Genomic DNA, 26,642 nt, shown 5'->3' on the forward strand with positions numbered 1-26,642 from the left:
TTTCTTCAAATACTTCATTATTCTAATCTCAAAAAGATCGCGAAAGCAAACGGCAGATAATAACTTTAGAAACTAAGTTATTTTCAAAAACGAGTGCTCAAATTTAAGAATCAGAAAACCACATCAATTAGACTTCTCATCACTGACAGTAAGACAAAAAACAACACATACTTCTTCCTTGTTGTATATAATCTAGAAAATATTATTTCATGCTAATTCAAAAATTAAATCAATCATAGAAAAGACATAAGCAACAGAAAAATAATCAAAGGCTAAAAATCATATAAAAACAATACCAAGGCCGGAAGAAAATTGCAATATAGGTGGAAATTTTGGAAAATTTTCTCGCAAAATCTCAGTAATAGTTTGACTACATAGGCAAAAAATTGTTTGAAAACAATAACAAGGCCGGAAGAAAATTGCAATATCAGTGGAAATTTTGGAAAAGACTTTCTAGCAAAATCCAAGTACTACTTTATTTTGAATGAAATCATTTCCAAACAAAAGAATTGATTAAATTCTTTTAAAAAAAGCTGAAATAATTCGATCTTGTATCAAATGAAAAATCAATATAGCGAATATAAATATACGCGCCAGGACAAAGCTAGAAAAGTACATACTAGAATGTGAAGAATATGGACACAATGTAAGGAACACCGTAACAAAAAGACTAATTCTTGATTTTTGAAAGTTAAAAAATCAAGAAAAATGATTACATTTCATTGTGCAGCATTAGAGACATAAAAAATACAACGAGTCATTCGAGACAAAGATCCATCCTACTGAACGGAACAAAAAAACAGAATCGAAACATAAACATTTTGCAACAAAAAATGGTCAAAAAATTTTTTAGTGCTGCAATTATGAACAAAAACTGTTTTTCTGTTAACTGTTTTTCAAAAACTTAACGCTTAAAAATGATTGAATTTTTATTAAAACGAAATTAAAGTCCCTCATGTTGCACGAAAATACTATTAAAAGCAAAATACAAAAAAACCTGCGAAAAATTGGAAACAAACTACCAAAATCGGATTAGCATACGTACAATTTGATAAAACAAAATCACATCGAGGTAGAAAGAGGCATTGAGTATATTAACTATTAAAAAGAAGTTATCTCATTAACAGTTTTTGGACAAAAAGACAGGTAAAAGATCCAAAAATAAAGAAATTATTCGAAAAAAGAGCCAAAAATTAACTTAAAAAATCAAGAAATATATGCCAATTTTAAACTGCAACGTTCAGGCTATGAAAAATTTTCAGGCTATGAAAAATACTGTGGAATCAATTTCCGAGGTTTACATTTCAATATAGCATCAAATAGAAACTATTTCCACAAAAAACCAAATCACAAGCAACATAGCTGGCAAATTGCCAGAAAATAGCCGCAATAGCTTTATAGATCTGTAGTCTCAAAAAGAAGGTAAAAAAGACAGACCAAAAAAAACTTATTCTTTTCATTCAGGTGATTAAAAATCTGTATAACTTACTGCAGTTTCTATTAGCTACTCTCAAATAATCTTCAATAAGAGTGGCAAGCACTCATTTGACCTTATCTCTTTGAATTAAAGCAAAGAAAAGTCAGTTTCAGAGTGAGGTAAGTCACGTGTGACCAGAAATTTAATCACGCGAATGAACAAAAGAGCTAGCTCAACTAAGAGTGAAAAATGACGTCACACACGCAATTCACTTGAAATTGCATGAACGAATGAAAAAAAGCAGATTTGAAGTGGTTGTGACGTCATATGGTCGTAAAAATCCTGACGACGTAAAAAATTAGAACATAGCCGGCAGATTGCCGGAATAGCTGCGAAAGAATAGACCTGCGTGCCACATAATAGAGAAAGAAACAGATACAGATTTAAATTGAAAAAAAATCGACGCCGCTCAAAAAACTAGGTAAAAAATCATTCAGCGATTAATTTATAAAGCTTGTTAAAATTCATTCCGCAGAAGCCTCCTATTAAGGAACTTTACTGCACATATGAGTTCCTTTGACCTTCAGATTAAACTTAAGTTTTAAAGTGCAAAAGTCATTTTATTGAGTGAAGCAAGTCATGTATGATCAAAATCTAATCACGCAAATAACCTAAAAATTTTTGCTAAAGCGAGTGAGAAATGACGTCACGCGCGCAAATGCCGTTAGTGAGAGGAAGAAGTCATTCAGAAAATTTGACTTTTTCAGCTTTGCTGTGTGAACAAATGTAAAACGAAAAAAGAGCGGCACACGACGAAACAAAAAAAACAAGAGCACCGCAATATAGCTTCGCTCAGCTTACAGCTTTGCAGCTATAAAAACCAAGAGAAGGCCAATAATAGCCTCAGCTATCGCTTCGCGGCTATTAAAAAACAGGGCCACTTGGGCAGAAACACGGTTATCTATATGTGCCATTCAGTCAAAAACTACTTGTCAAAGTCAAAAAGTCATTCAGTAAACGCAGCCCATGATCAAAAAAACTTCTGTCGCTCAGAAAAAATTAGTTCACACGGCAAATTTACTCACTTTCGCTTTTAGGTCAAAACAGCGTCTGAACGAATAGTACTTCCGGTAAAAAAAACCTTAAGAAAACCAATACTCTTCAAGTCGTAAGAAGACAGCGCCCCAATACAATTCAATTTCTTTGAATTGTGAAAAAAAGGAGAGCGCCTAAATATTAGCCGTTGAGAGGCTGACGGCGGCTATTAAATAATTGAAATCAGACTAATTACCCTCAGATGTGATGACCTAATTGCAGTGGTGATGACTTTATTGATAGCGAGCTTAAGTCAAAGACGGCTAGCCTCACGTGCTAAATTAGGTATGTGTGTGTCGGGTGGGGCACCGCACACGGTGAAACTACGCCTCAACCGTTTCGGTAAAGGCAACACTTAAGAGACTAGTGCATCTTAAACAAGACTGCACTGCGGCTTCAACCATTTAGCAAGTTTCTCAAGACAGAAAATCAGACGTAAAAATGATTAAGCAAAAAGTCGCATCGAAAAAGCCGGACAAGAGAAGACGGAACAAACACAGCTGTGTAGCAAACTCAGATATCTAAACAACTTTTTTTGTACATCTCTAGCGAAGTCATGAAAAACGCTTAAGATGGACATTTAATTCAATTTTCTCAAAATAAAATTGTAGAACCTCAACTCGCAAAGATAAACACAGGGAACCAGTTTTTGCTTGAGAACGTTAAAGAAGTTATATCTAACTCACTGATCAACCTGTGGTACGTACCTGTTGGAATATAGTATTAACACTAGTATGATTCCTGTTATGCGCCTTCTCTCCGAGCCATTTGAGTAACCAATGGTAACAGTGGTCTTTACTGTTCACCTCCAAAGTCATCAGACAGTTCCTTCTTGCCAGCATCTGAGCATATCCACCTCCCTTTCTGGCCACTAAAAGGAGGAGTACAAATTAGTATAACTTGGCATCTATGTCCCTTTTCCATCGCACTGTCCCAGCTACCGAAAACATACCATAATAGTGGTCTATTATTGGGTGGTGGGATGAGGGGCAATAAAGGAAAAAACCGCTTGTGCTGGTAATTAATTGTATAGTCTGCTGAGACGTGTGAATATCTTTTACAATTAATAATCATTTATAAAGGTATAAAAATGTCAACTCTAGGGAGGGCGAGGATGATCATGACAGAAAATGCTGACATCTGAAATTATTGAGAATTCTCATTTAACTTAGATACAGCTGTCTTAATTAGAATTTACAATATAGAATTTATAGAAAGAGTTTTCGAATATACAAGTTTACGGGAGTGAGTTTTCTTTCGAAAACAAGCATTGAAATATTTCAAAATTCCGAGGGCCGCATGGCAACACTCAACTTACCAGTAGCCAATAGTCCCAATCCAAAAAGTCCGGCTCCAGCTCCGAAATAGGGATTGTCACCAAGCGACTTCATAGAGTCCACTAAAGCTAAGGAACTCTGCGGAGCGGCAGCCATTCGAACTAACTGAAATAAATAGCAAACATTTAACCCCATCTCAACGCTGCTAGAAATTTGAGCCCAAACGGCGCAGATCCGATTAACGTCGAGCGAATTTCTCTCAAACGATCGGCGAGGGGTTGACTTTGACAGTCGGTGGCTTGAGCTAAAGAAGCGTATCTTTAATGGCAGAGGGGGCAATGGGGGACGGTTGTGGGGGATAGTGAAAGTGTTAAGAACTGCCCTTGAAACCATGTCTACTCAACAGTTTCAGTTAATGGCATACTCGGAAAATACTGAGGCTTTTAAAGAACTGGCCAGGAACTTAATGCCTTCGGGATCTACCAGGATGCCTACGGGAAAACAATCAGACGAAAAATCGGTTGTAAGCATTGAAAAACCAACAGCCCTAATATTGTTACTACTAACACCATTTGATAGCAAATAAAAACAAGAAAGCGACAAAAACATAACTTTGATTGCCCAATCCATCACATTGGTTATAAAAGTATCAACATAGCCGACAGATCGCCAGAAAATAGCCGCGATAGACGCTTGTGGCCTTCCATAGAATTGAAACAACTAAAGAAATAAGATACACATATTGACCACCAGTCCATTAATAGACCACTAGACTTTTTGAGTTAGATTCGGACTGTCATTTTTGTGAGACACATACGCTCTATAAGGAAGGAAAAGCCCTAATAGAGCCTTTTCAATATTCGAAATCAAAAAATCAAGACTCTGATACTCAAGAACTAGGGCATGTACGCTTGGCATTACTCAGAAGCACACTATTGATCTTTAACTTATGCCACAAATAGAAAACGTCACACACAAATTTTAACTGAAAAGCAGTAGAAGTCACTGCAATTGAAAAAGTCAATGGTCGCAAGAAACATCGATGGAGAAGACAAATTAAAAAAAAAACAGAGCAGGGCAAGTCCTGAATTACAATCCAAAGAATTGATTCAGCTTTGACCTGACAAAAAAGCTGTGTTAGATGTCCAATAAGACAAATTAGTTTGACACCATTGAGATTAAGTAAATTTACCACAAGATTAAAAAAACAAGCAAGACAAAAAAATCAGATCTAATTTTTAGTAATTCCGTGTGACTAAAATCATCAGCGTGACCCCCTTAAGTAATTCAGCGTGACCCCCTTAAGTAATTCAGCGTGACTAAAATCATCACTCTAATTTAACTTGACGTGAAAAAAACCAAAAAAAAGCGTGAACAGATCTTTAAAAAGACAGCACACCAATACAATCCAAATCCTTTCTATTGTAAAAAAAAACCACGATAACCCCAATAGCCGAAAAGCTATCGCTTCGCGGCTATTAATAAATATCAAACAAACCGACTAACGTTGTAAAAATTGCCCTCGAGTAACAGGCAGGGCAATTCAATTCAGCTGTGGCCTAGATAAAATTTTGAAAACATATCCGGCAGATTGCCGGAAAATAGCCGCCGTTGACTCCCATAACTCTATTGGGATTGAAATAAAACAAAATATCAACAAAAAATTGATTTTTGTATAAAAACAATTTAAGTGCGATTTAATTTTGATGTCATTTCGTAATTGAACATACTCCTGCATCTCAGTGAGAGGCTACAGGTTCTAGTATCAATACCAATAAGCATTATAGATAGTAACAAAGTTATGAGAACAAAGTTCCATTACCGGGCATCTAAAAATGTGCTTAATGGGTTTATCCCGTTTTATTTCTGACTTTGATTTTTTATACTGACTCTCTTCATTTTGAATTGCTTTGCTGAGCAGTTGCTGTTTAAAAGGACTTTGAGCAGAATGACAGAAGAGTGAAACTAGCCTAGAGAAGTCAAAAAGATTTCAGGCAAAATGTCGAAAAAGAGGCAAAATGGGTAAAGCGAAAAAAAGTTCGACGAAGTAAAAAAACATAGCAGGACAACTCCTGAAAAACAATTCAAAGAATTGAATGAAAAACTCAGACGTACTCAACCTGATCAGCAGATCAATTGAACAATGCCAGAACGCAAACAAAATCATAAAAAAATGAGAAACTAAAAGAATCAAAACTAAACGAAAATAAACTCATTGCTAAAACTCTTGAAGCTTTTAAACCTAAAGCAAAATTGTTCCCTTTAAAAATATCTACTTCAAGAATACGTTCAAAACCAATTTTTGTTTCTCAAATCGACCCAGTATTATATCTGCAAGACCTGAAAAATATTCATTGGCCCTTGAAGATCGATTAACTCGAAAATGAACAAAAAATTTAAAGAAATCAATAGCAAATTATGAGGAAATGTTGCAGAAAATTGTGATATAAATGTCTTCAAAATCAATTCTGTGTCTCTAGAGGCTATCCAGTAACCCAAATCCAATCGTTGAAAAACTCATTGGCTCATAGATCGATAGGCAATAAATTTTAGAAAAAATTTAAAACTTCAAAATAAGAATTTCGTTCTATTTGAATTTTGAAAGCCATTCAATTGCCCCCCTAGCAAATATTTAATAGCAAACCATCAAACCCTGGATGAGGTTATCTGTCTACTGAGGCAAGAAAAAAAATAAAATACAAATGTTTTGAAAACTTGAAAAAAATTGCAAACTTTATAAAAAAAACTTCAAAAAGTCGAAAGGTTAAATTGTTGAAAACAAATCCATTGAAACTAAAACTCATACAGTAAATTTTTATCAGAGCGTCGAATATCTCTTTTCGCACTTCAGAATGGATGAATATCAAAAACTGACAAAAATTTTAGAAGCCTTAAAAAATTGCAGATTTTATCAAAAAACTTCAAAAAGTCAAAAAAGTAAATTGTTGAAACTTAAAATCATGCAGTAAATTTTTATCAGAACGTGGAATATGTTTTCTTGAACTTGAGAATGGACGAATACCAAAAACTGACAAAAACGTTAGGAAGCCTTATAAAAAATTGCAAATTTTACCAAAAAATGCTAAAAATTGAGAGATTTAAAGGTTAAAAACCATTCCATTGTTACTAGAAACTATGCAGTGCCCTATTAACAAACCTCAAAGGAGATTGCTTTGCGATCTGGAACAACTAAATGACAAAAATTTTGAAAACCCTGAAAAAAATGCAAATTTTGTCAAAAAAAATTGCTAAAATTTGAGATATTCAAAAGTTGAAACCTATTCCATGGCAACTAGAAATTTTTTATTAACTTATTATAATACAATAGGGAACATGCTATGGTCGAAGTAACTATCCAAACAGACAACAGTGAACAAGTAAGAGATTTCCAAAAAATTTCAATTAAGAATGTTAACGAAAATTTAATTATTGGGAGCAGCATTATTGGAAAACTAGAGCAAGATACAACAATACCTGCTGATATTGGGGTGCATGCTTATCGGGGGTCAACAACAAATGGAAAATTGAGAGTACTGAAGGATTACGAGGCAAAAAAATTGAAAACTTTGGTCTTACAAGACGGAACCAATAACGTGCTGAAACATACGTCTAAATCTGCTGAAGTAAATTTTGAAGAATTCAAACAACTGGTTAATCTTTGCGTTGAAAAATTCACACCAGAAACATTTGTACTCTGTGAAATACCACCTTTAAAGGATCTTGAACATAACACTCAGAAGAACAATATTATAGATAAATTTAATTCATTACTTCATGATAACTATGACAACGTTGATCGGTTTAAAATTTTGCCCCTAAACGATTATGTTAAAAGCGCTGCAAAAAAAACTGGTGACTCAACGAGCTATAATTATTTGTTCTATGACAATGTTCATTTCAATTATCAGCATGGCGTTCCATTATTGAAAAACTGGCTACTTTCTCACTTGTTGCTATCATCCAATGATCGAATTGCTCAGTCCAGGAGCCACTGATAATACGCAAGCGAGGCAACCATTGAAACTTGTAAGAGCTCAATTTACCAGACAAAACAGGTACCAACCTTTCCAAAGAGCAGTAAATTACTCTCATAATAATCCTTACAATAATGAGTTGCCTTATCGCGCTAACTCTTATGCTTATAAATTCAATGGTTCTAACAGCAGTTATGGCTTTTAGTGTAAAGTACCTGATCGGTTTCTGATGTAGGTCTCAAAAAAAGAATTTTGTTCTATTTAAATTTTGAAAGCCATTCAATTGCCCCCTAGCAAATATTTAATAGCAAACCATCAAACCCTGGATGAGGTTATCTGTCTACTGGGGCAAGAAAAAAAATAAAATACAAATGTTTTGAAAACTTGAAAAAAATTGCAAACTTTATAAAAAAACTTCAAAAAGTCGAAAGGTTAAATTGTTGAAAACAAATCCATTGAAACTAAAACTCATACAGTAAATTTTTATCAGAGCGTCGAATATCTCTTTTCGCACTTCAGAATGGACGAATATCAAAAACTGACAAAAATTTTAGAAGCCTTAAAAAAATTGCAGATTTTATCAAAAAACTTCAAAAAGTCGAAAGGGTAAATTGTTGAAACTTAAAATCATGCAGTAAATTTTTATCAGAACGTGGAATATGTTTTCTTGAACTTGAGAATGGACGAATACCAAAAACTGACAAAAACGTTAGGAAGCCTTATAAAAAATTGCAAATTTTACCAAAAAATGCTAAAAATTGAGAGATTTAAAGGTTAAAAACCATTCCATTGTTACTAGAAACTATGCAGTGCCCTATTAACAAACCTCAAAGGAGATTGCTTTGCGATCTGGAACAACTAAATGACAAAAATTTTGAAAAACCTGAAAAAAATGCAAATTTTGTCAAAAAAAATTGCTAAAATTTGAGATATTCAAAAGTTGAAACCTATTCCATGGCAACTAGAAATTTTTTATTAACTTATTATAATACAATAGGGAACATGCTATGGTCGAAGTAACTATCCAAACAGACAACAGTGAACAAGTAAGAGATTTCCAAAAAATTTCAATTAAGAATGTTAACGAAAATTTAATTATTGGGAGCAGCATTATTGGAAAACTAGAGCAAGATACAACAATACCTGCTGATATTGGGGTGCATGCTTATCGGGGGTCAACAACAAATGGAAAATTGAGAGTACTGAAGGATTACGAGGCAAAAAAATTGAAAACTTTGGTCTTACAAGACGGAACCAATAACGTGCTGAAACATACGTCTAAATCTGCTGAAGTAAATTTTGAAGAATTCAAACAACTGGTTAATCTTTGCGTTGAAAAATTCACACCAGAAACATTTGTACTCTGTGAAATACCACCTTTAAAGGATCTTGAACATAACACTCAGAAGAACAATATTATAGATAAATTTAATTCATTACTTCATGATAACTATGACAACGTTGATCGGTTTAAAATTTTGCCCCTAAACGATTATGTTAAAAGCGCTGCAAAAAAAAACTGGTGACTCAACGAGCTATAATTATTTGTTCTATGACAATGTTCATTTCAATTATCAGCATGGCGTTCCATTATTGAAAAACTGGCTACTTTCTCACTTGTTGCTATCATCCAATGATCGAATTGCTCAGTCCAGGAGCCACTGATAATACGCAAGCGAGGCAACCATTGAAACTTGTAAGAGCTCAATTTACCAGACAAAACAGGTACCAACCTTTCCAAAGAGCAGTAAATTACTCTCATAATAATCCTTACAATAATCAGTTGCCTTATCGCGCTAACTCTTATGCTTATAAATTCAATGGTTCTAACAGCAGTTACGGCTTTTAGTGTAAAGTACCTGATCGGTTTCTGATGTAGGTAACCGCACAATATTGTATTTTTAAATGCTGTCTTTCTTTGTCTTAGCTCGACCAAAATTTTTTATTTTCCTTTGTTTCTTATTGTTGTCCTCAAGATTTCCCGCGACAGCAATAAGAACAGAGGAACACGGGTACAATTCAAAAACGCTTGAGCTTAAAAAATGAATTGGCATTGAAAAAAAGATTTCCAATAGAAGTGCTTACTCTTTTAGTAATAAACTGCAACATACTGTACGCATTCTTCATCCTAATCTTACTGATCAGCTGTGGCGACATAGAGTTGAATCCCGGCCCAATTGTGTCGTTTGCAGAGGCTAAAACAAAATGCAATGCGGACAAAAAAACCTTAAAATTTTCCAGATTAACTGTCGAAGCATTGTAAATAAAAGACAGGCATTAAATGAAATTGTTGGAGAACTGCCAGAGAACACTATTTTTTGTTTTACAGAGACATGGCTCACTAGCAACGATCATGATGACTTTTATAATCCTAAGAAAGACCAATATGTGTACTTTAGATTTGACCGAGCGAAAGAGGGCATTTCAAAAAAGGGCGGAGGTGTAATGCTGCTTATACCAAAAATCTTTTCCCCAAAATTGAGAAAGGATCTAAATAAGTTCTCAGTTGACTTTGAAAGTATACGGGCAGAAATAAAAGTAAACAGCCGGAAAACTCAAAACCCAATCTTACTTAATGTCACTTATTCTCCCAACAAAAACAAAACGGACATCTTTCTGGAACAATTGGCTACAAACATTGATAATGCAATAGTCAAAGGTCATAATATAATACTCATGGGTGAATAGAACATTAATTATCTGAACTCAAGGGAAAAGGAGAAGTTAGACTCAATTTTATTACCATACCATCTAGAAATACAAAACAAAACTGAGGCAACTCGTATTTGCAAGGCGAGCAAGACTGCAACGTTAATCGATTACTTTATTTCCGATATTTACGTCAAAAAACCATTCTGTGCGACACTCCAATTCTATCTGATCATTCTGCCCTGTGTACTATACTGAAAGAAGAAACAAAACCATTAAAACTGGTAGAGAAGAAAAAAATCTGACCGAAATACATATAACAAAGAAAAATTCCTTGATGATTTGAAAAAAGCAAACTGGTATGTCATATACCAACAAAATAATGCAAATGAAAGGCTTAAATCTTTCACCAAAATTTTCACTCGAGTACTGCAAAAACACGCGCCACTAAAAAATGTGTTCATCAGAAACGACAAATCATGCATTGCTCGTTCACAAACTTGGTTGAAAGAGAAAAACAAAGAATTACAAAAAGTGTGACTCTAGTTTAAAATCGAAAAATTTCAAAACCTTCTCCGAATTGAAACAGAAATTGTTCTGCTCATCTAACAGTGATTTCAATAAATTCTATCAGTCATTAGTTATGTCATCTAATAATAGCAGAAAACTTTGGAACCTTATGAAATAAGAAACTCAACTAGAACAAGAAGCCATATCTACAGTTTAAAAAATGTCTTCAATGATTATGTCACCGAGCCCAAAAAAATTGCAAACCTTCGTAATTACAGGTTTTCACAGCTAGGAAAGTTCATATTACAAGATGAAACTTGCGAAAAAATCGAAGACTTTGCGGGTAGATCAGCCAAAACTTTTTCGATTAGATGTATTACAGAATTTGAATGCTTACAGTGCATTAAGAAGCTCAATAGAAACAAACCACAGGGACTCTCAGCGCTACCCCCTGGGCCTTAAAAGATGCAGTTTTTGTAGTCAATAAAAATCTATGTTTCATTATAAATGAATGCATAAACAACTCTACCTTCCCTGAGATTCTAAAAACCGCTGATGTAACACCAATTTTTAAAAAGAACGACCCCGAGGAACCAGACAATTACAGACCTATATCAATAACACCCTGCATTTCAAAAGCTATTGAAATCTTAATCAAAGAGCAACCGACAGAGTACTTACAAAAAATCAAACTACTAGTCGCTCTTAATACGGATTTAGGAAGAAACATTCTACAACTGACGCTCTCGTTTACACTACTGAATTTATAAGACATAAAACAGATCAAAACAAAATTGTAGCTGCTGCCTTTCTAGACCTTTCAAAAGCATTTGACTCAATAAACCATGTTATCCTTTTAAAAAAGCTAGGAAGATTAGGTGTTGACTCTAAAACCATAAAACTAATAGAAAGTTTCATCTCGGAGAGAAAACAAAGAGTTCTGATTAATGACGTAAATTCAGATGAGATTACTCTAGAACGTGGTGTGCCTCAGGGGACAGTGCTTGGTCCTCTATTGTTTAATATTTATATTAACGATCTGCGAGATCAAATTGATAAAAACTGCGAGGTGGTACAGTATGCAGATGATACCTTACTCCTTGCTTCCGCTCCTATACAACGAGAGTGCAAAACAATTATAGAAAAAAATGTAATTTTGCTGACCAAGTATTTCACAAGTCTAAAACTACAATTGAATCCATCAAAAACTGAATTCATGCTATTCAGCCGCAACAGAAATTTCAGCGAATCTGAATCAATAAAAATCGGGAACGAAATTATTACAGAGTCCAAAAGCGTCAAGTATCTTGGGGTAAATATTGACAAAAATCTCAGTTTCCAAGACGAAGTGAAGCATCTTTTAAAGAAAATGGCGGGTGGAATTAAAACAATTTATACACTCCGTAATCGGATACCAATGTTTCTAATGAAAACGGTTCTGAACGCATTTGTTATCAGCCATCTACACTATTCATTACTGTTAATTCAATCAATAGACAAAAATTTGCTTATATCACTTGAAAAGCAACTAAATTGGGCCATTCGTGCTTGTTACTCTAGAAATAGAATGGACTCAACAAAAGATCTCAAGATAAAGCATTCTATTCTCCCTGTTGAATATTTAATCAAATTGAAAAGAACCACTTATATGTGGAAACTGAGAAACTGTCTTTTACCCGCGTTTAATCCTTTAGATGTCACAACCTTGCCCACTTGGTGCATCAGACAAAACCTTAGAAGCTGTCACATATTTTTTGACTCTATATGTCACACTCAAAAATTAGAACGTTCAATTATAAAAACTGCATCAAAGGATTGGAATTCACTTCCTAAAGAATTAAGGGGTTTGGAAAAGAAAAAAACTTTCCCAAAAGAATTGAAAAAGTTTTATATTAGATCTTTTTTTGATAATAAACAATATACAACTTATGGGTCGGTTAGTTGGAAATCTATCAGATTTAAAAAAGTTTACTAAACCATGACTCAAGAATCAACACTAACTGGTCGAGCTAAGAATTAATTAAATTTAATTTAATTACACTTATGTACTAAAATAAATAACCACACTCCAGGCAGTATTATAACAATTGTTAAACCCTCTGTTACTTGTTATGACTGTTATGGTTAATAAAGTGTTCTTTATTTAAAAGACACGTTTACAATAATTGCTTCTCATTCGAAACTTCTCAAATAGTTTCTGTTGCTTGCTTGTCTTATGAAGTCGAGTAGCACCCCACTCCGTAACCCAAATTGGAGGATTGTAAGAAGAAAAGTACAGGCATAGAAATACAAAACAACTTTCCTTAAAAACATAGCCGGCCAATTGCAGCCGTTGACCCGCTTGACGCACGTCGGGATTGAAACAGAAAAAAGAAGGGATAAAAATCGACAGAAAAAGTGTTCTAATTTGGAATTCAATTTCAGTTAGATGCAATTAGTATACTTATTCATCAATCGCTAACGAACTTTGATAACCTGATACACTATGAATTAATTACCGCTCTTTATCGGTTTGTAAAGCAAAAAATTTTATCGGTTTGTCAAGCAAAGCTAAAATTGGCAAACAAGTCAAAGTTCAAACAAACGGACCAACGTCAGCAAACTGCTTTCAAGCGAAAGGCGAGCGGCATGTGCAAGCTAGCTGCGGCTTGGGGAGGCTAGGTTTAGTTTAATTAAGGGGAGGGTGCAATGAGGGAGGTATAGAGTGTGCATGCGAGGAGGAGGGGTGCTGAGCTCGGGTGAAATATGCGGGTTTATGAGTGAAATGAGATGGAGTGGTGGGAGGGGGGGGGGGGTTACTTGGGAGGGGGTCACAATCTAAGAACTGCCCTTCACAACATAAAGTATTGGTTAATCGCATACCTAGTGACTAGTAAACCGTTTCCAAACAAGATTAGTCAAATGGATAGATGAAACAGACGATCAGACGAAAAGTCGGCAGTACAAAAAATTTCGTAAAAAGGACTAACGTAATTGCTACAATCTTCGTTTAGGAGCAATTAAAAAGAAAGAAGTCAGCTAAAGAAAAAATAGAGTTCAACTACTGAAAAAGGTGACCGAGTTAAGAAAAAAGAAAAACAGACGGAATAATTGTGGAAGCGACTCGAAGCGTCAGAACTTCACAAACAAAACCAATATTGCAGTCGAAACCAACACCTTTTGTCTGAAAACAACTATTCATTGCCTCGCCAGATTTGATGAAATACTTGGTAAAATTACACACCCCTAATATGACGAAAAAGATCCGAGCATTAACATCATTGAAACAAGATAAATGAAAACAATTATGACATCATTTAGAATCAATATATAAAAGCCGCACAGATTTAAATCCGAAGACATCATTTTGACAGAAAAACGCACTGTGAAATCTTATCACAAAATTTCCTATCATTAAAAAGATATCAGGTAACAAAAATCCAAGGACGGACAACAACTGATAGGGTCAAGAGAGGTCTAATCAATTCCAGCCTGCTTCAGTCGCGAGGGGGGGGAGGGTAAGCCTAAATGGGACTAGGAAGTTCAAAAGTGGGCTTCAAATAACCACATTAGAGGTTAGCATATACCACTATTACGATTTTAAGTAAAAAATGGCACCAGCTTCGGCGCACTTTTTATTTTGACTTTTAGTATTAAATTGCCGCCAATTGCATTCAGCTGCTTGAAATTGTGATTGAGAGAGAATTTTAGATCACGTGAAACGCAAAAAGTCAAGGGCGTAAAAGTCACTCGAAAATTCAAAATTGTCAAGCGAAAATTTTGCAAAAAGACACACAGGTTTACAATAATTGCAATGAACTTCGTTCAAGAGCAATTAATCATACAACATTCTCTTGTTGGACATACCATAGACAAATTAAGCTTAGATTCAAAATGAGTTCAGTTTATTGCAAAGTTCAATTAATACAAAAAACACAGGAAAAAATTACACTCAAAGTCGAAAACCAGTTATAAAAAAAAACCAGTAGCAAGAAATTTCACAAAAAATTAAGTAACGAAATTCCGAATTCTTTTCAACGGAATTCCAGCTAAATCTCAGTGCCATATTATTAAATGAAATCAATTGCAAACTAAAATTTAAAAAAATTTTAAAAAATTTAAAATAATTTAATAACATTTTATGATTTAGCACTTGAGGCTTCAAAAAAATTGCATAGCCATCTTAGGTCTTAAAGAGTGAAAACAGAGCCCAAAGATTTGAATATTGTTGTAACTTCACGTACAAAACAAATTTTAACGAATTTCAGAAACTTAATGCGAAAATTCAATTATCAATAACAAAATTAAATGCGTGGTGGTGTACGAACAGATTTTCCAGTAACTCAAAACAAAATACAAACAGAAAACTGAGAAGAATTCGACAACAACTAAAATTGGATTAGTATGCCTACAGTTTTATAAAACAAAATACCTCATGTTAAAAAGAGGCTTTGTTTACATGAATCATCAAAGGGAATTGCTATATACCCTAATTTTTTTTTAAAAAAGAATGCTCAAAGATCCAAAAGAGAAATTAATAAAGCCAAAAAAACCAAACAACTCAGAAATATGTACCCATTTTGATTTTGTACTTGAAACGCATTATTAGACTCTCAGAAACACTGCGGTATCAATTTCGGCGCGTTAAATTCTGATGCATCGATAACATTATTTCGACAAAAATCCCACTAGAAGCAAAAAAAACCGGCCAAAAACGGTTATATGCTCCATTCTCTCAAAACATGTATCAAAGTTGTAAAACCATTCACAGAAAACGGCAAATTATCAAAAAACTCTCTCGCTCAAAATATTGGTTTACATGGCAATTTTACTCGCTTTCGCGTTTACATCAAATAGGCGTTTGAACAAATAGTACTTCCGGTTTTAAAAAATCATCGAGAAAACCAATACTTCTGAGTCGTAAAAGCCGTAGAAAACAAATAATAACTGTCTCGAAAGGCAAGAAAAAACTAACTATTTCGAGCAGCTATTGCAGCTAGAAAAACGGGATATACAGACAAATTTAGGACCGCCTCCATATCTGAATAGGTATATTTATCAGAAATGAGTAAAATTACTAATAAAAAATGTTTGCTAATTGTGTACATGGTAAAGAGCATTCTAGATCAGATCTACTTATCATTTGCCACTTTTCACTAAAATTTATCGGATGAAGCTGAAAATAATCCTCTAACACGCCCTAAGGGAAATCCCAGCGATAAAGGCAATTAATTAAGAGTTAGTTGAAACCCATTTTTGAATGAAAGACGGAATGAAAACCGCGCGATGGTTTGTGCAGAAAAATTAGCGTAGTTACAACGAATGTATTTCAACAATTCTGATAATCTGTCAGCTCGATAGATTTAAAACTGCCGCGGAAAAAGGTCTCAGAGGCTTGAGTGTTTTTTTTGCAAGATATTCTGTCAAAAATCACATTAAAAAAACTTACTCGCTGTTGACAATGCTGACAGTGCAAAAACTTGAGAATATTTAGCACCTAAGCTGCCAAACAACAGTGTGCCAAGCCGAAATCATCAATCGATCATTCATTTTAACCTCTCAAGGATACTATTACAAGAGTGAGTGAGGAACATAGATATATATTAAACTAAATAAACTATGCAATAAATTACGTGTAAACAAAATAGCTCTGAGAACCAATACAATTTCTAATATTGAAGAGCACCGTTATAAATAGTGACAATGAAATATATTATATTCTACTCCTTAAAGACTAAATTATGATTATTGAGATTCAAAGGATAGAAACTTGAGAATAAGTCTGCAGGGACCGACAGACAAGTCATAACTGCCATAAAAGGTTATATTGTCTCAGGCGTAATAATCTTCGTGGTGTTCGTCTGGATCCGGCTGCTGGAAGAATATTCTGGCACTTGAGAATGAGAAGAAAAGGAGCTCAAATTCCTTCCGAAGCAGTTCAATCCGGGACACTGTCGACTCCATAGTCTGAACAAAAACTCATGACAGAATCATTTTTCATTTCGCTCAACAAAATCACAAAATTCATAACACGAAACTTAAATTCCTGCTAGAAATAATAGCAAGTCAAGCTGAATTTCTTAGAAAATTGGAAAAAATCAATATACGTGGCCTTTCTCATTTGTAATTTGACCACAAGACAATCGATAAAAGGCCACAACAATTTGAAAAACTTGAGATTTGTTGAAACATCGAAAAGAAGACTTTGGATCAACATGTAACAATCATGATGTCAAACTGCGATAGTAAAGGAGATTAATAACCTGAAGCTGTTTGTAGTCCTCGGCAATTTTAGGGTTCAATGTCTTCTTCCTATCAACAACTTCTGACATGTCTTTCTTCCACTTGAAGTCGATCGAGTCAAACCTGTGAACAGAAGGTAAGCACTTAGAGCTTCCAATGATCCCACCAATTTCCTTTTAAGTGAGACAAAATTGAACTTTTGGGGAATTTGGGTTATAAGGCAACGAATCAAGAAGCGAACTCTAATATATACAAAACTAACGAGGAACAAGCCTCACAAGCCCTTCTTGGCATATATGATGGAAACCCAGTAACTAGCAACACTAAAATAGAATTGCATTCAATTTACCAATGGAGTGAGTCGAAATCAGGGTTCTGGTTGAGGAAGGCGAGAACAAACGAGACTCCCATTGCAAAGCCGTCGTCTGTGAATAGAGCTCCAGTCTTACTTTTCTTCATCAACTGCTCACGTGCCTGAAATGTCAGTTATTTTACAACCATATTGACAGATAGCAGAGGGCAAAAATGGCCAAGATTTCAAACGCTTTAAAAATGCCATTCCTCGCTTTTACAGTCCTAATTAGCAAAAAATAATTTGACATCGGAATCGTCCATTGTGCTTCAAGGATGAAAGATCTCCTGAGAAAAATGATTTTTTCCTCTCCTGCGCCCGCATCACTACTACCTGCAAAGTGACTACTTGTTGCGGGAGAATTTTCAAATCGAGAGCACGGGACGAAAAAGGGATCATTCACTAAGGTTTTTGGTTAACTTTTTATGAGCCCATAAACAAAAATGAGAGACTTTCTGTTTGTATATACACTGTAAGATAGCTAAAAGTCTAAGATCACATGATTGCATATAGTTTAGCCAAACTAAGGGACTGGAAAATTCCATTACTAACCGCCTTCATATGCTCCACGAAATTGATCATCAATGCCGGCACCATCACATAAAAGTTCTTAACATGCACATTTTTAGCTTTGCTGAACTCTACCGCAAACACATTGACAAACAGTCCAAAATAGTCAGTTCCTTCTGCAAAATTCTTGCTCAAATTCTCCAAACAGGTGTCGAAGTTTTTCGCTGCCTCTTCAGTTTCTGATGAAAGCTGCTCGGCTTTGACTTGTTCTTCGAACGAAACAATATCGTCCAAATCCGGTACAAATTCAATCGCGTGACTGCAAGTGTTCAAACCTCCTGAACGAATCATCCGAACAAAGGCCATCGCATTCCCGATTTGGCTTATTAACTGGCGGAATTTGTCGAGGTAGGTTGTTTTGTTATCTTCTAATTTGCCCAAATTTCGGATATTTCTGTTGAGTTTTTCAGCTCGCTCGTAAGGGTACATTTGTTCCAACTGGTCTTTTTTCTCTCGGAAATAGCGGATCTCTTTGATAAGCTTACCTAAAAATTGGAAACAATTATTCAAAAACTTGATGATGCGTTATGTTGTCTATAATCTTACCTCGAAGACATATTGTTTCAGCCTCCAGCACCATTTATGAACCAAAATTACTGTTGCGGTGCAACACTTATTGTTGTTAATTAGACTTGCTTTAAACGCTTTAAAGACAAGCAAACAAGTGTTTGTGAAAAAATCAGATGAAATTATGATTTAGTTCAAATCACGTGGTAATTTATTGTTGCATTTGTTGGAGAAATCTTCTTGAATTGAAGTCATCGAGCTCCCAATACTTGAAGGCAAAAGGGTTAATTACAACAAAAATTAAAACATATGTACCGTGCAACTGGAGGCGAAGAAACTTCACGGCCACTAGTCGGGGTGGATGAAGCAAAAATTTAAAACTGAGATCACAGAAAATTGCGTCGAAAACGAATTAATAGTAGACATTTCAATGAAGAGCAACAAAACCAACTAGAAGAAATTCGGAATCGTCACCTGAAATACGTAACATAGCCGGCAGATTGCCGGAATAGCTGCGAAAGAATAGATTTGGGTGCCGTATAATAGAGATAGAAACAGATACAGATCTAAATAGAAAAAAAATTTGAAGCCGCTCAATAAGCTAGATAACGTAAAAAATGCAGCGATAACGTAATGAAGCTTGTTAACATTCATTCCTAACACTTTCCTTTGACCTTAAACAAATTCAAATTAGACTAAAGTTTTAAAGTGCAAGAGCCATTTTATTGAGTGAGGTAAGTCACGTGTGATCAAAATCTAACCACCCAAATGATCTTAAAACCTTTGCTAGAGAGATAATAAGAAATGACGTCACGCGCGCAAACGCCGTTAGTGAGAGGAAGAAGTCATTCAGAAAATTTGACTTTTTCAGCTTTGCTGTGTCAACATATGTACAACGAAAAAGAGCGTCAGACTACGAAACAAAAAAAACATAGCAGGACAAGTCCTGACGTACAATTCAAAGAATTTTCATTGACTAAACAAAAAACTAGGCCTAAAATGAACTATGAATGGATTGGGAAAACCATTTCGAAAAAAAGTCCGATCCAAAAAATTGAAAAAACAGCGAACATCAAAGTGAAATTGCCGCAGGTGAACAAAAAACCACTAGCAAGAAAGCGATTTTTTGTTCAAACACCGTTTTCTCACTCTAGTTTAAAATTAGAACGAATAAAATTTCACACCGCAAAACCACTCGCTTTTTTTACTCCATTTCCTGTTTCGGTGTGACCAAAATCACTACTTCAATTTGACTTCAAAAATAATGAAAATGTGTGAACAGATCTTAAAAAAAGACAGCGCCCGATACAATTCAAATTCTTTGAATTGTAAAAACAAGAGCACCGCAATATAGCTCCACTCAGCTTACAGCTTCGCTGCTATAAAAAACTCTTGAAAATTACCATACAATGTAATGTCTTCGCTGATAATCAAATTTCAACATCGAAAGGAAGCTGTCAACATAACCAACCATAAAATTTTTCTAGCAAAGAAAGTTGGAACACCAGTACGCACGCAATCTGACTTTAAAATTGGTTCAGGCCTTTTAGTAACAAACAACAGCGAGTAGCAAAAATAGAGACTCTTCTGGTTGGTAAAAATATAGTTACAGTTCCGCAACGATCAAATCTTGGGCCATTACTATTTATTAAATACATTAACTGCTTACCAAAAACTTGTAAAAACGCACAAATTTTTGCTGATGAAATAAATTGCTGATGATAGAAATGATGAAAAAACCAATTTAGAGAGAATCAACAACTGACCGGAGTCAAATAACATAACCGATTAAGGTCGCGCGAAATGCTCTCAAACGACCGGTTCGCTTCGTCAGTAGCTAGCCACAGTCTAGTGAGGCTACCTTTAGCTTAATTGAAGAGGCGTGAGGTGAGCGCAGCGGGGGAGGGGCTGCACCGGGGGATTGATGGATGGGGCAACGGGAGAGGGTCTTTGGCTTCACGGGGCCATTGAGGCCTGAACGATCTGCAGGGGTGAGATTGGGGTTGAAGTGAGAGGGGGCTGATGTGTGGGGGGGATGTGGTCAACCTCTAGGAATTGCCCTTCACGAGAAAGTCTCCAAAACAGTTTCTGTGAATCGCATACTTGAAGGCTAGTGATCTGAAAGGCTCTAAGAGCACTTAATGCCCGCTGGGCGCTACCTGCTTATCGCGTTTTTGAGGACAAAAAGTCAAATGCGTCAGACGAAAAATTGGTCAAGCGAAAAATCAAAAAGACCGACAGGACTAATATAATTACTAAACTTCGTTTGAGAGTAATAAATAAGTGTTCCAAACTATAAAACATGACCGAATTACGCCGGGCGAATTTCTCTCAAACAAGAGGGGTAGGCGTGGGAGGGCTGGACTAGGGGGCTTCAAATGGCCAGCTAGATGATGGACGGGAGGCGTCGGGGTAGAGGAGTGTTAGTTGAGAGGAGGGGGGTTACTGAGGGAGGGAGGAGGAGGGGGGTGAATAAGGGGGTATCACATACTTAGAAACTTGTAAGGCATACGGCTCAAAGGGAGCGCCTCAGCCACTTAATGCCCTCCAAGCTATCTGTTTATCCCGTTTTTGTGGACGAAAACTCAAACGGGTCAGATGAAAAATCGCAGATACCTGTTTGTCCCGTTTTTGAGGTCGAAAAGTCAAAAAATCAGAAGGCAAATTGGCCGAGCAAAAAATTGCCTAAAAAGACAGCAGGACTAATATAATTGCTAAAAACATCGTTTCAGAGCAATTGAAAAACAATGTATAAAACATGAAAACAAGTGCTCCAACCTCAAAAGAATTTTTATCCTAGGAAGAATCAGTAAAAATAAATCGATTTGTTAGCCGATGGGAAGTCGATTGTTAGCTTTACAAACCCATACTGCTTAACCCAAAGGGTAACTTGGTAAATTGTGGTATCATTTAATACAGCTGTCTATCCAATTATATATCACGCTATCTTGGTATCAGGATGCTGAAGTCAATCACCTTGAAAATCGATTTTCCGAGGAAAATAAACATAGCCCGCATATTGCCGAAATAGCTGCGAAAGAATAGACTTGCGTGCCGTATAATAGAGACAGAAACAGATACAGATCTAAATTGATCGACACCGCTCAAAAATCAAGGTAAAACATTCAGGGATATAATAATAAAAAATTTCATTCCGCAGAAGCCTCTTATTAGGGACCTTTACTGCACATACGAGTTCCTTTGACCTCAAACTAATTCGAATTAAACTTCAGTTTTGAAGTGCAAAAAGTCATTTTATTGAGTGAGGTAAGTCACGATGATCAAAATCTAACCACGCAAATGAACTTAAAACCTTTGCTAGAGAGAGAATGAGAAATTAGCGCGCAAACGTTGTTAGTGATAGGAAGAAGTCATTGAGAAAATTTGACTTTTTCAGCTTTGCTGTATGAGCAAATGTAAAACGAAGAGCGTCAGACGACGAAACAAAAAAACCAAGAGCACCGAAATATAGCTCCGCTCAGCTTACAGCTTAGCAGCTATAAAGACTTATGCAGAACATTGGCCGAAGGAAGGCTACATTAGAACTATCAAATTTTGTTAGCAGACGAAAACGTAGACAAAAACGTAGACGCCCCATTTTTTTGGTCAAGAGTGCTTTTGAAATAATTGGAAAATAAGCAAATAGTTTCGCACGTCTCCCCCCCGCCCCCAAAAAAAGTTGTTTGATAGCAATGAAAACCCATTGCTTGGAGGCAAAAAGACTGTTGACGATGGACTGCAGAATTTAGTTTGCCAGTTATAACATAGCCGGCAAGTAGCCGCCGTCGAAGCACACCGGGATTGAAATAAAGAAGAGATCAAAATTGACAGAACATTTTTCTAAGGCTCAAAAGTGTTCTTTTGGTGCGCACTTTATGTTAGCTTCTAAAACTATAATTATTTCAGCTTCTAAACTAAGCTATTAAGCTTAAAACCAATGTCCGCTAGCAATGGCTCTGTTTAACTTTGATAACCTAATACATTACGGCTTATTGACCGGGCTTTATTGGTTTATACCGTTTCTTTTGATTTGGCTCCTTTGACATTGATCGTATTCACAACATTGCGTAAATCAATGAGCAAAAGAATTTGAAATCAATTCAGTTGAAACAGTGAGTGAAGTGACATAAAAATCGTTACTTATGTAAAACGAAAAGCGTCATCAAAAGACAAAGCGAATTAAAAGCTGAAAATACCAGCCAAACAGAACAACAGTCTCAAATGTTAAGAGAAGCTAAAATAAAAAGTCGACTAAAAAAATGCTTAAAAATTAGAGCAAATAAGTTATTGATTAAATTAAAATAAAAGCCTTTACCCGGACGGCCAGTACTGATTGATTCAAATAGGCCCAAAAACCCATGCATAAGCCTTGAAAGCGGTGGTTTATTGGCCCTTAAAGACAGAGAAACCCGAGAAACACGACAAATTCTTAAAATTTAAATTCCCAAAAGATTAAAGTGTCTAAAGGTTGCAATAACATATTGTTCAAAACCATTTTTCCTGACAATCGAAATTGTCCCCGAGCCCATCTTCAAGACCTAAGAGAGTTTCACTGGCCCAAAAAGATCGGTAAACTCGGAAAATGACAAAATAATTTGAACACAAGTCGCTGAAATTCGAAATATTTTCATTCAGAACCATTTCGTTGCCTCCAAAAACTATCCAGTAACACAATTCCCAGTCTACAAATAGTTTTACTGAGCCATAAAGATCGATAAACTCGGAAAATGACAACATAAATGAAAACAAGTCGCTAAAACTCGAAACATTTCTATTCAGAACCATTTCGTTGCCTCCGAAAACTATCCAGTAACACATTTCCCAACCTACAAATAGTTTTACTGGCCCATAGAGATCGGTAAACTCAAAAAATGATAATCATTTACAGAAAAAAATAGCAAATTTCATCAAAAAATTGCTACAATTCGTGATATTAAAATCTTCAACATTCCATTGCAAGAAAAACTATGCAATAACCTATTATGCAGTAACCTACTGCACGAAAAACTATGCAGTAACCTGAGAAACCCGAGAAACACGACAAATTCTCAAAATTTAAATTCCCAAAAAGATTAAAGTGTCCAAAGGTTGCAAAAACATATTGTTCAAAACCATTTTTCCTGTCAGTCGAATTTGTCCCCGAGCCCATCTTCAAGACCTAAAAGAGTTTCTGGCCCATAAAGATCGGTAAAATCGGAAAATGACAAAATATTTTGAACACAGGTCGCCAAAACTCGAAACAGTTCTATTCAGAACCATTTCGTTGCCTCCAAAAACTATCCAGTAACACAATTCCCAGTCTACACATAGTTCTACTGGCCCATAAAGATCGGTAAACTTGAAATATGAAAAAAAAATTTCCAGAAAAAAAACAGCAAATTTTATCAAAAAATTGCTACAATTCGTGATATTGAAATCTTCAACATTCCATTGCAAGAAAAACTATGCAGTAACCTATTATCGAACCCAGAGTAAGTTCTCTGACCCCTGAGGGTAGAAAAACAAATTTAAAAAAATTCAAAAAAACTGCAAATTTCAATTTTTTCAAGTCTAACCGAAATCCAATATCAACATTGAAAAAAGTCAAATTAAGACTGATTAATCAACTTTCCTTAAAACGACCTCTTGAAATTGAAATGAGACCTTCCCAGCAGCCGCAGCACTCTAATCATTTGAAGGTCTACTAAAGCCAGCTATGGTCCTCAAATGAAAAATTATGCCCACTGGGTGTTATCTGTTTATCTCGTTTTGAAAGATCAATGTCACGAAAAAATGGCATTGAAAAATTGTAAAATCTTTCAAAATCTACCAAAAAGACCAATATACTCCAATTTTTGGATTGTAAAAAAAGGAGAGCGCCTAAATAATAGCCGCTGAGAGGCCGACGGCGGCAATTAATTACCGCATTTAATCTTGCTTTGCACAAAACTCAAACCGACTGACGTCGGCTTTATTGCTATCGAACGGCAGGCCTGGCAATTGAATTCAAAGGTGACTCTAGCCTATAAATTTTATGGGTGCAAAAAAAAACCTCCTGCGTATAAGACTACAGCATTAACCAATCGGCTACCAATGCCTTGTACTCTACAATCTTAAAATCGCTTTCGTTTTACAACAGATTCAATTTCTGTACCTGAGCCATTTAGTTCAACAATCAAACAAAAATCATTAGGCCGAGCGTTATAGTCACCTAAAATGTGAAACCAAAAAATTCTCGAACAGAGGAGCAAAAATTGAACTAAAAAAGATACCCACCATTACAATAATTGCTTCAAATTTTGTTCGAGGTCATTTAGAAAAATTGAGAACTGCAAAAAGTTAGCATTTCCGCAAGTTTTAAATTTTGATCTGTTAATAAAAATTAGAGCCATTTAACTCAATAATCAAACAAAAATAATTAGGCCGAGCGTTAAAGTCACCCAAAAAGTGAAACCAGAAAATTCTCGAACAGAGGAGCAAAAATTTAACACAAAAAGATACCCACCATTGCAATAATTGCTTCAAACTTTGTTCGAGGGCATTTAGAAAAACTGAGAACAGCAAGAAGTTAGTATTTCTGCAAGTTTTAAATTTTGTTTTCTTAAAAATGAAAGCCATTTAGTTCAAAAATTAAAAAATCATCAGGCCGAGCGTTAAATTCACCCAAAAATTTAAACCAAAAAATTCTCGATTCAAGGAGCAAAAATTAAACACAAAAAGATACCTACCATTACAATAAGTGCTTCAAACTTTGTTCGAGGGCATTTAGAAAAATTGAGAACAGCAAGAAGTTAGTATTTCTACAAGTTTTAAATTTTCTCTGCTTAATAAAAGTTGGATGATTCATGCTCTTGTGGCTCTATTAAATAACCGTACTATTTTGTGATGGCTGTCATAGATATACGGCTTTAAAATTATCTGTCGAGAAATACCAAATATAAAACATTGCCGTTAGAATGCCGGAAAATAGCCGCCCTTGACGCACTAGACGCACATCGTGATCGAAATAGAAAAAGAAGAGATTGAAATTGACAAAAATTTTTTCCTAGGTTTCAAAAAAATTTCTTATTCAGTCTGCAGTGTCAGTTAGATTCTAAGCCTAAACTTACTTCAGCTTCTAAACTTAAGGGCATTAAGCTTGATACTAATATCAGCCAGCAAACGCTCTAATGAACATTGATAACATTATTCAAAAAGACTCAATGACCGGGCTGTATCGGTTTATCCTATTTCTTTTGATTTTGCTCTTTGACATTGACCGCATTCACTACATTGTGTAATTCAATGATCAAAAGAATTTGAAATCCATTCAGTTGAAAGTGAGTGAAGTAACATAAAAATCGTTACTTATGTAAAACGAAAAGCGTGATCAAAAGATAAAGCGAATTAAATTTTGAAAATACCAGCCAAACAGAAAAACAGTCTCAAATGTTAAGAGAAACTAAAATAAAAAGTCGACTAAACAAAAAAAAATTGCTTAAAAAAAATTAGGGCAAATAATTTATTGATAAAGTTAAAATAAAAGCCTTTACTCGGACGGCCAGTACTGATTGATTCAAATAGGCCCATTAACCCATGCATAAGCCTTGAAAGCGGTGATTTATTGGCCATTAAAGACAGAGAAACGAGAGAAACACGACAAATTCTTAAAATTTAAATTCCCAAAAGATTAAAGTGTCCAAAGGTTGCAAAAACATTGTTCAAAACCATTTTTCCTGTCAGTCGAATTTGTCCCCGAGCCCATCTTCAAGACCTGAAAGAGTTTCTGGCCCATAAAGATCGGTAAACTCGGAAAATGACAAAATAATTTGAACACAGGTCGCCAAAACTCGAAACAGTTCTATTCAGAACCATTTCGTTGCCTCCAAAAACTATCCAGTAACACAATTCCCAGTCTACACATAGTTCTACTGGCCCATAAAGATCGGTAAACTTGAAAAATGAAAAAAAAAATTCCAGAAAAAAACAGCAAATTTTATCAAAAAATTGCTACAATTCGTGATATTGAAATCTTCAACATTCCATTGCAAGAAAAACTATGCAGTAACCTATTATCAAACCCAGAGTAAGTTCTCTGACCCCTGATGGTA

At 35.3% G+C, this 26,642-nt stretch overlaps 2 protein-coding genes across 4 annotated transcripts in view; both read right to left on the minus strand.

The window, feature by feature from the left end:
* LOC142354305 (mitochondrial chaperone BCS1-like) overlaps window positions 1-26,642 on the minus strand; it is a 144,268-nt gene that overhangs the window by 80,659 nt on the left and 36,967 nt on the right. Inside the window, exons 2-3 of one of the 2 annotated variants that reach the window (XM_075406570.1) lie at window positions 3,831-3,955; window positions 3,220-3,383 (exon numbers count right to left, since the gene is read on the minus strand). The exons of the other annotated variant lie outside the window; for it this stretch is intronic. Coding sequence (XP_075262685.1) covers window positions 3,220-3,383; window positions 3,831-3,945 — 279 coding nt within the window. The 5' untranslated portion in view covers window positions 3,946-3,955. The remainder of the gene's footprint in view (window positions 1-3,219; window positions 3,384-3,830; window positions 3,956-26,642) is intronic. 2 annotated transcript variants of the gene reach the window in all.
* The window catches only part of LOC142354491 (WASH complex subunit 4-like), a 41,930-nt gene continuing 31,773 nt past the window's right edge, over window positions 16,486-26,642 (minus strand). For both annotated transcript variants that reach the window (XM_075406807.1, XM_075406808.1), the window contains exons 7-10: window positions 18,049-18,551; window positions 17,494-17,618; window positions 17,165-17,267; window positions 16,486-16,868 (exon numbers count right to left, since the gene is read on the minus strand). In XM_075406807.1, the coding sequence (XP_075262922.1) occupies window positions 16,734-16,868; window positions 17,165-17,267; window positions 17,494-17,618; window positions 18,049-18,551 (866 nt within the window). In that variant the 3' untranslated portion in view covers window positions 16,486-16,733. The remainder of the gene's footprint in view (window positions 16,869-17,164; window positions 17,268-17,493; window positions 17,619-18,048; window positions 18,552-26,642) is intronic.

The sequence above is a fragment of the Convolutriloba macropyga genome, chromosome 15, assembly GCF_964194025.1.
Source record: "Convolutriloba macropyga chromosome 15, txConMacr16.3, whole genome shotgun sequence".
In the NCBI taxonomy this organism is placed as follows: Eukaryota; Metazoa; Xenacoelomorpha; order Acoela; family Convolutidae; genus Convolutriloba; species Convolutriloba macropyga.